Source organism: Osmerus eperlanus, chromosome 1 (assembly GCF_963692335.1).
Source record: "Osmerus eperlanus chromosome 1, fOsmEpe2.1, whole genome shotgun sequence".
Classification (NCBI taxonomy): Eukaryota; Metazoa; Chordata; class Actinopteri; order Osmeriformes; family Osmeridae; genus Osmerus; species Osmerus eperlanus.
The window spans coordinates 18,103,315-18,116,734 of NC_085018.1; the positions used below are offsets into that span (position 1 = coordinate 18,103,315).

The 13,420-nt window shown below is 41.8% G+C and overlaps 1 protein-coding gene and 2 long non-coding RNA genes across 7 annotated transcripts in view; 2 read left to right on the plus strand and 1 right to left on the minus strand.

The window, feature by feature from the left end:
* The window catches only part of scn8ab (sodium channel, voltage gated, type VIII, alpha subunit b), a 37,873-nt gene extending 32,945 nt beyond the window's left edge, over window positions 1–4,928 (plus strand). For all 5 annotated transcript variants that reach the window (XM_062466084.1, XM_062466055.1, XM_062466074.1 and 2 more), the window contains one exon: window positions 169–4,928. In XM_062466084.1, coding sequence (XP_062322068.1) covers window positions 169–1,328 — 1,160 coding nt within the window. In that variant the 3' untranslated portion in view covers window positions 1,329–4,928. The remainder of the gene's footprint in view (window positions 1–168) is intronic.
* A 1,822-nt stretch (window positions 4,929–6,750) lies between these two features.
* On the plus strand, window positions 6,751–8,500 carry LOC134030375 (uncharacterized). The gene is made up of 4 exons (XR_009931692.1): window positions 6,751–7,472; window positions 7,601–7,687; window positions 7,899–8,009; window positions 8,148–8,500. It is a non-coding gene; the product is annotated as an uncharacterized LOC134030375 (long non-coding RNA).
* Window positions 8,501–9,804: 1,304 nt separating this feature from the next.
* On the minus strand, window positions 9,805–12,137 carry LOC134030483 (uncharacterized). The gene is made up of 3 exons (XR_009931702.1): window positions 11,764–12,137; window positions 11,550–11,663; window positions 9,805–11,430 (listed from the first exon to the last, which is right to left on the minus strand). It is a non-coding gene; the product is annotated as an uncharacterized LOC134030483 (long non-coding RNA).
* Between the last annotated feature and the right edge of the window lie 1,283 nt (window positions 12,138–13,420).

The following is a 13,420-nucleotide window of genomic DNA, read 5'->3' on the forward strand; positions in this document are numbered from 1 at the left end:
TTCCCGATCTGTGTTGTCACCAGATAGTGTTACTAGTGTTACTATCAGGTTTTTGTGAAATATTACAGGTACTTAACCATGACAAATTTCTTTAAAAACTTTTCTGTACTTATTTCTGTAATCATTTCTGTCATATTTTGATTTTATTCCTGTCTCTCTCTACCCCAGGGATGTTCCTGGCTGACATCATTGAGAAGTACTTTGTTTCACCAACCCTGTTCAGGGTGATCCGCTTGGCCCGTATTGGCCGTATCCTGCGTCTCATTAAGGGTGCCAAGGGCATTAGAACTCTGCTGTTTGCCCTCATGATGTCACTTCCTGCCCTCTTCAACATTGGGCTGTTGCTCTTCCTGGTCATGTTCATTTTCTCTATCTTCGGCATGTCTAACTTTGGCTACGTCAAGCATGGGGCTGGGATCGACGACATGTACAATTTTGAAACATTCGGCAATAGCATGATCTGCCTGTTTATGATAACCACGTCAGCTGGCTGGGACGGCCTGCTGCTTCCCATCCTCAACTACCCCCCGGACTGCAACCCCGCTCTGGAGAACCCAGGAACCCCCAACACGGGCGACTGTGGAAACCCCTCGGTGGGAATCTTCTTCTTTGTCATGTACATCATCATCTCCTTCCTCATTGTGGTCAACATGTACATCGCCATCATCCTGGAGAACTTCAGTGTGGCCACTGAGGAGAGCGCAGACCCGCTAAGCGAGGACGACTTTGAGACCTTCTACGAAATCTGGGAGAAATTTGACCCTGATGCTTCCCAGTTCATCAACTTCGCCAAGCTGTCCGACTTTGCAGATACACTGGAGCACCCACTGCGCTTGCCCAAGCCCAACACTATAGAACTGATTGCCATGGACATGCCCATGGTGAGTGGCGACCGAATCCACTGCCTGGACATCCTGTTTGCCTTCACCAAGCGTGTGTTGGGCGACAGCGGCGAACTTGACATGCTGAGGCAGCAGATGGAGGAGCGCTTTGTAGCGGCCAACCCCTCCAAGGTGTCCTACGAGCCAATCACCACGACCCTGAGGCGTAAACAGGAAGACGTGTCTGCCAAGATCATTCAGCGAGCGTACCGTTCCTACCTGGCCAGGCGGGGCTTCAAATGCAAGCGCAAACCAGCCAATAACAAAGTGGAAAATGGCGAAACGAATCAGGAAAAGAAGGAAGGCACGCCCTCCACCGCCTCCCTCCCCTCTTATGACAGTGTTACCAAACCTGACAAGGAGAAGCAGGATGACAACAACGAGGGCAAGGGAGGGAGGAAAGAGAAGGGCAGAAACCAAAAAGATGTCAGGGAATCGAAGTGTTAGATTATTGGAATAAATAATAACAGTAATAACAGTAATAATTATTAAATGTAACTTCAAGCAAAGCGAGAGGAAACCATCTAACCCCACACAGATGTACAGATAATTTCATTTGCAAGTAAGAAAATAATACTATTAAATACTTTTGTTTACAGACTTCATACTTGTATCGATGCAGAGAGAAGCAGCTCCAACTCTTTCAGCTTGAAGACACTTGAACTTGATTTAAACCAAACATAATCAGCGTACTGTGTGACATTGATGCATCTAGACTACTGATCTTAACTAAAAGGGAATGATTTACAGACAAAATATTAAGGAAATGTCTGTGTCTGCCGGAAGGGCAGATAGTCCACTTACTGCTGGGATATTTGGATTAGGAACAGAACTCTACATTTAGAGGCTTGGATGTGAAACACTGAGGGGATCCATGGTGTGGATGCAAACAATGGATTCCCATGGAAACCAGTGACGTGGGTGAGGAGAGTAAGGCAATGCTGCTGGATGCTGAAGAAGCAGTCTGAAGGCTGGTTCTGTGTCATTCACTTTTGAAATGAATGGAAGAAACTAAACAAACATTATCACTCTATGAACAAACAGAAGAATGGACAAGAGAAAGACAAAAAAAGACCCAGGACAATGTAAGGGTTTTTTCTTTGGTTTGTTAATGCTGAATATACTTGTATCTCCACTTAATTTGAGCGGCAAAAAAGCTAAAAGAAAAAAAAAAAAGAAAAAAGAACAACATTGAACATTTGCCCATGTCACTTAACTCTTCTACTCATTCTATCTTTGTTATACCCACATCGAAAAGCTTTTTCTACATGGGCTTTCACACTGATTGGTTAAGGGTCTGTTTATTAAGGGGTCAACTTGGGCCAAGGGCTTACATTTACTCTGACAGATTTCCAAACAAATACATAAATAATTGTGCTTGTTCAATGCATAGAAATGACTTGCATGATGGCATGTTTTGATCAGAAATCTTGCATGAATAATCATAGTCCACAAGACACTATTACTCAGACCACTACAGTGACTTGGCCTGACGTTCCAGACACTGTTGAAAAATTGAAAGTGAGAAATAAGTAATTTGTTTTACAATGAGAAATTATATGGGGTTATTAATCTCGAATGGACCCTGTCTTTCTCTTTAATCAACACTTTTCAAACAACAGACATTTTATTGTAGCCTCAGTACACAAAATTAGTCTGGAACTACACACATTGTTGGTGTTCTCAAAAATACCAACATTGTAATTAAAAGAGGACAAATCCTCTTTTTTTTTGCTGCTCTGGAGATTCTGAGTGTGGAAAATATGGATGTTTGTGTGTATCGTTGGAACTAAACTGATGGATGGTTTGAATAGTGAGAAAAATACTGTAAATCTTTAAAAAGCTTTTATTTTTAGCATCATCAGTTATGTAATGTACCATTCTTTCTGCTTTGGTTTCTGCGTTGGACGAGGCGTTGTGAGAGTGATTTAGTGTGGGCTTGGGTGGCCAGTGGGGATTAGACAGGTGTGGAAACTACTTTCAGATGTTTCTCTATGGGTGAAAGAGTCCTATCAGGACTAAGAATGGCTGTGATTGAACAGGATTATTCATTCTGCTACAACAACAAATTTTGAATTTCTTTTCATATGGCTATGCTATTTGTAAAAAATAATTATCCATGTGATGATTTATTGTTCATGTGGTAATGGCTAATGAGATTTATTTGACCATGCATTTTAATCCCAGGATAAAATGATGTTGAGAGAGTGATGATCTTGAGCTAGAGGATGTTTTTTGGTGTGAGTAAGTGAGCTGGGAGAGAGAACACGTGAGAGGCAGAGAGAGAGAAACATAAATGGGTGTACTGGTGATGGTGAATCACAATGTGGAGAAGCCAAAGAGACCTGCCTCGTGATCCCAGCTGTCGCCCCCATCCCATGAATGGGAGAGGACGTAGAGTGCCCCACCCATTCCGTTTTTTTGCTGTCATTGTTAGGAAAGACCCTAGAAATGTACTCAAGGCTTGAAATATCCACCCCTTTTTCTCAGGAGATATTACAGATGTATTATAACAAGCTCTGCAACTAAATGCAAGTGAATGTGATGAGAGTATTTATGAACACATTTTATTATTGTGTGATGTTATGCCATGCTGATGGACAATGGTCTGGGCTGGCTGCCTAGCTAGGGCAGCTGGCCTGTCAGGGGCCAGTTTAGAGCTTCCTGCTAATGACGCTTAGAAATAATAGGGCTTGAAGCATCTCAGTGAAACGGCAACATTTCGCTCGCTTATAAAGCCAGCGTTTGTATCGGTAGCGGATTATATTTGTGGTTTGTGACGTTATGGAATTGGGTCTGGTCTCGATGAAATACGTAAATATACAAGAGCAGTAATAATGTTCACCCCCAATAGAAATCAATGGTATAGGAAACACTGAGGAGATGTAATGAGCGTGAATTTGGATATGTTGGTTTGAGCGGCACACTAAATTCATTCTGAGGCTATTGTGGTATGTTCAGGAGCTTAGGCCCCAGAGATCATTATTTGAAACCCACGTGCTCTGAAACCCCTCATTAGCCATTCTTCTTCACAAAGCTAAACGCTTAACAAATACCAAATAATCAACAGAGCCAGAGCTTTTGCACTTTGTGTTGTGCAGTGATGTCACTTCCTGTTAATGAATAAATTCCCTGCCCCTTTTCAAGTTTTATGGTCTAGTTGCTGCATGAGATCTCCAAAATCAGTGTGGGTGTTAACTTGAACCAAATAAAACTCTGAATGATAAGCATACAAGCTACTGCCGTCCATTTTCTCCAAGCCCATCAAGGAAATACATAAATGTACTAACTGAAAAAACACACTTACATCCATTTGAAAAAATAGAAGAAAAAAATGTACAGTTCAGGCCATGTTGTAAACGGCACAATATGCTGAAAAGTTAAGAATGGACTTTTTAAGAGACTATAAATAATGTAATATATCATTTTATTTTAACAGCATGCATAGTTTTTGTAAATACAGAAATACTGAAAAAACTACTGCTATTAATCTAATACTAAATATTAATAACCATACATAGAATGGCTTCCAGCTGACACCCCTTGTCACACTTGTTAGGCTGTGACACATTTGTTAGATGGAGTAGATTTTTGGAGTCACTTTTCACATAAAAGAGGGGAGTCAATTAAAAGAATCTATATTAAAGTGCAAAAACTATATATAAATCAATACATATATAGAACTATATTACATATATATTATATATATATTTCAATATATATATAGTATATATCCATTAGAAAAATGTCCTCAACTCTCCTTTTTGCTACTAGTATTGAGGAGAAACCAGTACCACAGACTGTAATTGCTCACATTTCTTTTTTTGTGCAATATGTTTAGTGAATGACCAAAACTCTGGCCTGCCCAGGATCTCTATGTATTGGGTACAGGCGTACAATGCATGGTGTTGTACTGGCTGCTTGCTGAGGATCGTGTAGCCTGCATTGGTGAGAGGATTGCACTACCAGCACACCCTTTTGTACATGTGTGATGATGTCTTGCCCACAATTTCCGCCACCTCTTAGTGAATACCCGTCTAGAAACCTGCATTGACACAAACCCACAGATGAACACAATATAAATATCTCTACACACACACGCACACACTCCATCCTCGACAAGACGATCGGTATGCCCCAGTATTCTGAGCCTCAGGTCCCCATGTGTGACAGCTTTTTGATTGTTTAAGCTCTGACCCCCCCCCCCCCCCCCCCCTTTCACACACCAATGTAATTTGGCATAAACGTTATTTTCCTGTTATTCTCCCAACAATGTATGTAATGATTTAAGGGTGAGTTGTATTTATTGTCTATGTGTTTGTTTCTGGTGCAATATCTCTAACGGCACGTGCCTTTTTAGATGCCTATTTAGTCTGTCAATAAAACCAGTGAGAGAATATCTATCCAAACCCATGGGAACGAATCAAAATGGAGCTAGGCTAAAACCATGGCCAGCCCAAAATCGGAAAATAATAACTAAACTGGGGAAAATCAGCACCTAAACTTGGTTGACTGAACTACCATCTCATTTAGTCATGTAGTGGTCTGTGTGTATTCTATATCCGAGACATTTGGTTGGTGAGAGAACAGCTTGCCTTCTGTTTTACTATTCTGTTCCTCATTTCAGATGTTGATTTACCTAATGGGTTATGTAGCTGTTATTTCGTAGCATGACTGAGATATTGATTTAATCATTTTATTTGCGGACAATAATTATAAAAGCTTTTTGACTGTTGTCATTGTTATCTCTTGCCACTAATCCAGTCAGAGAGAGGGCGGCGTGTTGCACAACCACATGGGACATTACAGTGAGAATCAGTGAAAGATTGTCTTCATTTGAGCACGAATCTATTTCCAAACAATAAAGCAGCCTTCCAGTTATGTATGAGTGCTGTCATTTTTTCATACATGAGGAAGAAGGAATGAATAACAATTTGAATGCATTTTGTCTTGTAAATGGTTGTGATTGTTGTACAGTCTTCACGTATTACAATAATGTGATGCCATCTATAAGGGAATGCAAGATTATTATTATAAGATAAGGGATGTAAGGTAAAACACATCCCAGGACATGTAGTAAAACAGTACGCTGATAAAGTATAACAGGCTACACTCCTATAAGCCGTGTAATTCTTGACTTTTGAAAGATGGTCTGATTGATGGATTCACAACTAAACAACACACACAGTTGATCCTGCCGGTGATTTATAAGGTCAGTGGTGGGCATTCTCTTTGCATTCATAGTTGTGGGAAAGACGTGTAAATGGAAAGGAATGGCATGTCGATAGTGTTATAGCCTACATGGAACAGCAGCATTGTAAAACTTCAAGAGCAGGTATGTGTGTGTGTGGGTAAGGTGGCGCACTGAATAAGGGAGGGAGGAAAGGGAGGGGGAGGGGTAAGGAGAGGCAGCACTGCAGTGCAGATAGATGAATGCAGTGGCCTGGGCTGAGTCAGCAGCCTGCTCCCAATAGGCCCAGACTGTACAGTGGACTGACTGGATACCTCCCCTTCCACCAAGCCCAGACCAACACACAAGGAGGGAGGGGGACAGGAGGAAACTGTGAGAGAAGTTGAAAGAAAAGGAGAGTAAATATAAGGAGCAAGATTGTTCTTTGTAAAAAATACATTTAAAAAAAGCATGATTCATTTGTCATACGTGTTATTTGAGATACGTACAGTGTTTACAATGTGTTGCTAAATTCTGTTCACATTTGAAGTGCAAATAGTACATTGAGTATAATCAGTGTGTAATAGTGCGTTGATGAATGCACACTATCAATTTAATTGTAAACATACACATGTGAAACTTTATAATATTTGTCACTCTTAAATACAATACTTGTTTTGTAAATACAATTACTTACAAAAATAATATATTTCATTCACTAACCTCTTTTCCCACCCTTTTCTTTAGCCGTCTTCCCCAACCCATCTGTTCTTGTACTCAACCGATAATAGAGAGCACATCCAGCCACTGAGGTAGGACATTGGGGTCTATAAATCAGAGCCTTGCAGACAGAGTGAGAATAATGGCTTCAGTGTTGGGGTTCCAATGTGAGGATACTCAATATGCCACATATTTAGATCTGTCCCAGTCAGAGGCAGTCTTTTCTCTGAGGGATGAGTGCCAGTGTGTATGTTCTAATAATCTGCATCATTGAGTCTATTTACTGTACATAGATTAGATCCCCAAGCACAGATAAGAGACATGTGCGTCCCTCTCATGTCCGCCCTCTGCTCACAAAGCCTAAACCTCTGTCAAGTTATTCATTAACATGAGTAGTGCACCACCTAGCGGCCAGTTGCAGAACCGCTCCCCTTTTGCCAAAGCAAGCTAGCTATTTCGAAGACAGCGTTTGGCCAGGCAAGAAGGAACATTCCATTAGCTAGACATACATATTTGATTGTCACCGTTGACCTATGTTATGGACTCCAGTCTTAGAAGGCGATTTGTATTGAGTTACACCGACAACTCACCAATTCAAGTGATTAGGCATATATCTCGGCCTCCACAGTCTCCCTGTCCTCAAGTACCCGACATTACAGAGGCCACTGGACTTGAATGGTTTGAAATAGCGACCTCGACCGGTGAGGGGAAGAAGAAAAAGTATACCCGTTACCCTGGCAAATTATACATTTCAGTCGTAGTTAGAACTAACAACTGAACAGTGGAAGTTACATTGCGCTAAAGGTTTCTTAATGTTCAAATGCAACAGGACCCTCGAGCTCGGACCAAGGAGTGCCATGCTCCCCGTGTGTGTCAGGATCAATGTCCGGCAGCGTCCAGTGCTCCCCGATCTGCAGTGAGTGGAGTGGGTTGATTCATCGGAATGTTATCCCGTATCGTTAGTGATATTACAAATCGTTGTTATAATACGATATCGTTTTATAATCAAAACTATGGTCTGCGACTGCTGCTCTGACTCTTAGATCACTTTGGCAATGAACTGACTGTTCACGTGTGTGTTTATATAGCCATTATTTCACCATGTCTGTCATGTCAAACATTCGTAGACTTTGCAGTTCCATGTACTCCAGTTCAGAGGTCATGGAGTATCCTTCTCAGCCAAGAGGAGGATCTCTGGAGGGGGAGTCCTGCTTGTTGCGGCACCATATCCCCTCTGGGTAAAACATGTATCCCACCACCTCAAAACCACACTTAGGCCTACTTTAACATCCTGTGATGGTATTGACCACTTAGTTAAAATAGATTGCATGCAATGTGTAAACTTGTAACTTACACTATAATAAACATGTCCCCAGCTCAAACTGTTCCAGTTCTAGGAAAGAGAAGAGTTTTTGATGAAGCCCATTTGTCAACAAAGAAAGGATCTTCAGACAGCCATCCCAGAGAGGAGGTGATGGTTGACAGAAGAATCAAAGAAAAAAAAGAAGGAAATGAGAGCATGGTAGATCCATCATCCTTTTAACAGACATTGATTGTTCGATATTGTCTTCAATTATCATCTTCTACTCAGTTTTCTCTTTGTATTCCCTTATTGTTCATGATACCTTCTAAAATATTCTAACTTCACATACCTTATCTATGAAGTTATTTTATTCATGTTATAGTAGACTTGTGGAGAATAATAATTAAACCACCAGATGACACTGTTGTATATTATGTCCAGTGCAGTGCTTCATTACAGCCTTATCATGTCCATTAATGGGTAGAGTGTGTGTGTCTGTGTGCTAGTGTTAGTGATTGAGTTAATGTATTATGTGAGTCATACATCTTCTTAAATTACCCCCCTCACACACACACACATTCTGGGGGTTGTAAGGTTTGAAGCTTGTTGGTGTATGTTGAGAGGGGGTTGGGTATCTGCTGTGGAATGCCTGGACAGAGCAGCAGGCAGAGTTGAGCAGTACTGGTGACTGGAGACAATGGTGCTGGACATCTGTCACACACCACCGCACACCCCTCACCCCATACAATAGGCCTGAAGAAAGGGGGGTAGGGGGAACGGACGAGTTGTCGCTTTCTCTCCTCACTCTCCCCTTTCTCTACCCCCTGTTCAGCCTTCCTTGGGGTCCGACCACAACACAAATGACTCTTTGTTCCCATGCCAATGTTTGGCCCTCCACCCCTAACTACTCCCTTAAAACATTTCAGTTTTTTTCTTTGAGAAATAAGAGTTTAATAAGTGGTGCCTGCTGTTTTTCCCTTTTGTGTAATACACCATCACTGGTTGACTGAGCTAGCAGAATCAGCCCTGTGTGTCCACCACTAAAAAACAAGTGGGAAAAGTGACAGGGAATTCCGAGCACGAATGACCCAGCAATTGTGATAGTATGATGTATTTAAAACCACAGAGGTTGTGAAGGTTATGTGTTTTAACCCTGTTGAACGATCGTGGGCTCACACAAGTTTGTACATAGTGATGATTAGCGTTTGAATCAACCTTGGACTGTCTCGTCTATGACCCAGTCATGCTCGGGGTCTCCTGTTTCATAGGTTCGTGCACGGAGATTGCACGTCTTGGTTTGCCAGTGAGTCAGTGACTCCATGACTCAGTGAATCACTACACCAAACCAACTACGGTATTGCAGGAAGCAATATTTAAATACTTCCTGCAATACCTTGATGTTATACTGATAATTACCAGTATAACATCAAGGTTTATAACAACCTTAAAGTTTGTTTTCCCTTACTCCTTTGTTCCAACAACACTAGTATTTCCTTATAACATCAAGAGTTTGCTCACCCTTATCCCCCCGGTATTAGAACACTACCACACCTATGAAGGAGTCTGAACAGTGAATCTTAAACCTTCACGCGTAAACACCAGTTAGACAGGCAATTTCTGCATGTCATCGCTGGTCGCGATTCCCGGAGACTTAGCTACCTTTGTCTCGGCGTGGCGCTGGTGTATCCCTTGGATCCGAAGGAGGGCCACAAGTGAGGACGGACAATGACTGTCTTTGACATATTTATTATATAAAAAGTAAAAATAAAACAATACAAATTAATGAGGTAAGCTTCTAAGTTTATATATCTAAGTAAAAAATAGAGTACAAGTGACGACCGTTACAAAATACAAGAGTACAAGAGCGTAGCTTCGGCAGCACTCGAAGTCCTCCTAACTTTGACACACACATCATATTTATATGCTTTCCTTATCTAGGTCATTCAGGGCACCTGTTCCTATGCACAGGAAACCTAAAGACTACTTCTCAAAATCTGGACAATGGACATTATGCATGTAGCCAACTGTCACGTACAGTGACATATGCAATAAAATGCTAATTAATTACTTAAAAATCATACAATGTGATTTTCTGGATTTTTGTTTTAGATTCCGTCACTCACAGTTGAAGAGTACCTATGATAAAAAAAATTACAGACTTCTACATGCTTTGTAAGTGGGAAAACCAGAGGCGCTGTTAGACATAAAACTCTACTGGGGCACAGGCCCCTATTCAATCAAATCAAATAAATTTGATTTATTCATATCCCTTTTTTTTCTTTTTTATGCATTGTGCTTGCTGCGCACTAGGCTATAGAAACTCCCCTTTCTTAACCCACTATAGTACAACAGTTCAGGGATGCAAGTTTGATATCAGCTTTGGCAGTGACATCAATAGTTAATAGTTTTTATGTTTTAGTCAAAATACGATGATCGGTAGGCCTATCATTTAGAAACTTTCTTTAATTTTGTAATATTTTCTGCGGGCATCGGTTTGTGTTTTCGGTTAAACTGCTTTGATTTTACAATCGTGATTGGGATACTGCATTTATTTTTTCCGGGATTATCAATCTAAATTAATGCACTGACTGATAAAGTAAATTGTTGAAACTCAAACTTTAGATTTTACTGGGGCACAGCAGATTTATACTGGGGCACGTGCCCCAGTAAAAAGGGTCTAACGACGCCCCTGGGGAAAACCTGCAAAATCAAAATCAATCAAAAGCCATGTAAACTTGTGAAGCTCGCGAAAGCTCGCGGAGGGGAGGGGGGGCGGGGGGGGGCTACCAAATCTCACGCCAAGGTTTTTGGAAAAGTTGGCAGCCCTGTCTAAATACACATATGGAAGCAATTTTTAACACATCCGATGCAAACACACATTTTATCTAGTAGGCATTCATTATTTCTCCAAGGTGCATTCAAACGAAGGATCCTTTGACAACCCTCCAAGTAACACATACTCCATGCTTAATTGAGGACATGAAGACTGTTGACAGGGGCCACTCTGGGTAGCCCAACCACTGCTACAGCTTACATTTACATTACATTTAGTCATTTAGCAGATGCTCTTATCCAGAGCGACTTACAGTAAGTACAGGGACATTCCCCCCGAGGCAAGTAGGATGAAGTGCCTTGCAGCTGGGTAAAGATTGTGTACAAACTATAAAAATACAAATAAAAGAAATAAAGTCTAATCAGTCTGGTCCACCACGACACACTGTCAAGACAGATATTGCGCATATCGAGATGTGAGAGTTATAAGTTATGAATCGTGGTTACTTTAGATACGTCTACGTCATCATACGTGGTGAGTTCCATGGCAATCTCATGTCCCTCTGTGGAATCTGCTGAATCACCTTGAAGAGAGAATCACCAGGTGCCAATTAAAATAGACAAGCTGGAAAACATTTCATTAAAAGTCCCCAAAGGAAATGTCACTGGTGAAAGATGCATTCAAAACAGACTCAGACTATACCTCTCTGCTTTGTTCTCACAGAGTAGTAGGTGTGAAACCCTACCGCAAGAGGAAATGTGAATAACAGAAGCACTGCAATATGGGAGTATGCAGGTGGAACCGAATCTTGTTGACCTGCAAAAGACAATTGAAAACAGCCATTTGCAACTCACTCCTAATGTGCTAGCTGCCAAATGTATTGCTTTGGTCAATCATTATTAACATAATGGCTCACCAGACAGGAAGGTGAGCATTTGTTCTGTCTTATTGTGAGTTATGATCTTGCACACATACACCCCCTCATCACTCTTGGTGAAGTTGGAGAGGAGGACAGACAGGTCTCCAGAAGTGCTGTTGCTGAAGACAGCCCTGTGTCGGTAGACATCACTCCATTCAGATGATAGGGTAGACCACATCTCTATCACACCTAGTCGACTGCCCACAGTCCAGGTCAGCCTGCTGGGTGTGGCCTGAGGATCAGAACAAGAGCAGGGCAAGAGGACAGCCTGGCCAGACGCAGGCCTCAGCTCCAACTGACCTGGACCTGACAGTGAACACCCTACAGAAACACAGTACCCTTGTTAATTATCATCTCATCATACTTCCTGTGACCTTTGTTGAGCTGCCTCCCAGCTGCTTAAAGGTTTCTTGATGTGACCATTTTATCCAAACCAAACCCAGTATTTTCAGTACCGTAACGGAAACACATGAGGCCCCCCAGCAGAATAACCCTGAGAGCCCCCCCCCCCCGACGATAAATCCCGACGGGACGAACAGGACACCGACGCGATCAACTGGACTTTTTGGAACATTCTGAAGAGTCGTATAATAAATGCAAGATATCGAAACTCAAGCTTTTCTTTTTAGGGAAATGTATTCAATCAGAAAAAGCAGAACAAAAAAAAACATAAGCTAGGGCCCATAAAACAGCTCAAACAGAACATATCTTACAACAACAACAAATATGCCTACATACACCGGTAGGCTACTTTCTACAGGTTTGCAGGGTAATACACATGTGCGCGTCTTTAAGCAAATCTGTGTGCAAAGTCTTTAACCACGCTCTTTACATCTAAACTGCGCGCACGTTTATTCTCTATGCTAAGGATGGCCAGACCTGACAGCCTTTCTTGTGACATGGAGCTTCTGAGATATGTTTTGATCAGTTTTAGCTTGGAAAATGACCTTGACGGCCCAACAATAACACCAGTCCGTGTAGCAGGATCCGAGCTACCTATTAGCTGCGGGCTCGCCGGTCTGTGTGTTCATCTGACCTATTTCGTCAGGTCACTTACCTTGCTAACAAAGAAAGCACAATTAAATATACTTTTCTTTATTTTTATATCAACTCTGGAAACACAGACAAGACAATAAGACCATAGTGTGCATCCCATCTAATTAAAATTGGATAAAAAATAAATAAAAAACGCGAGGCCCCCCGTCCCTGCGAGGCACAGTCCGTGTAGGTAATCTCGGGGGTAATCTCTAAGGGCCTGGTTATTTTGAATCCTATTTGAAGTGCGTATGTTAAAGAAAGGTTCATCGTTAATCAAGGCCAAAGCAGACAAGAGTACAGTACACTGGAGCCGTCAAACCTTTCACATGAACTCTGATGTGTCGGTAGAGCGAGCCGTTGATCTTGCAGATATAGAGAGCGCTGTCTTCTTCAGTGAGCTGTGAAAGAAGGAGGGATAGGTTCCCTGGAGTGTCAGCACTGTTAAACGTAACCATTCTGTCCATGTACTCATCGTTCACACTAGACCTCCTAATCCCTAGGATTTCTTTCATGGGAGTTGATTCCACAGTCCATCTGACGTAGCCAGGCTTGTCCTGGAGGTCAGAACAGGAGCAGGGTAGGAGGACAGACTGGCCAGAGTGGACAGTGATCTCTG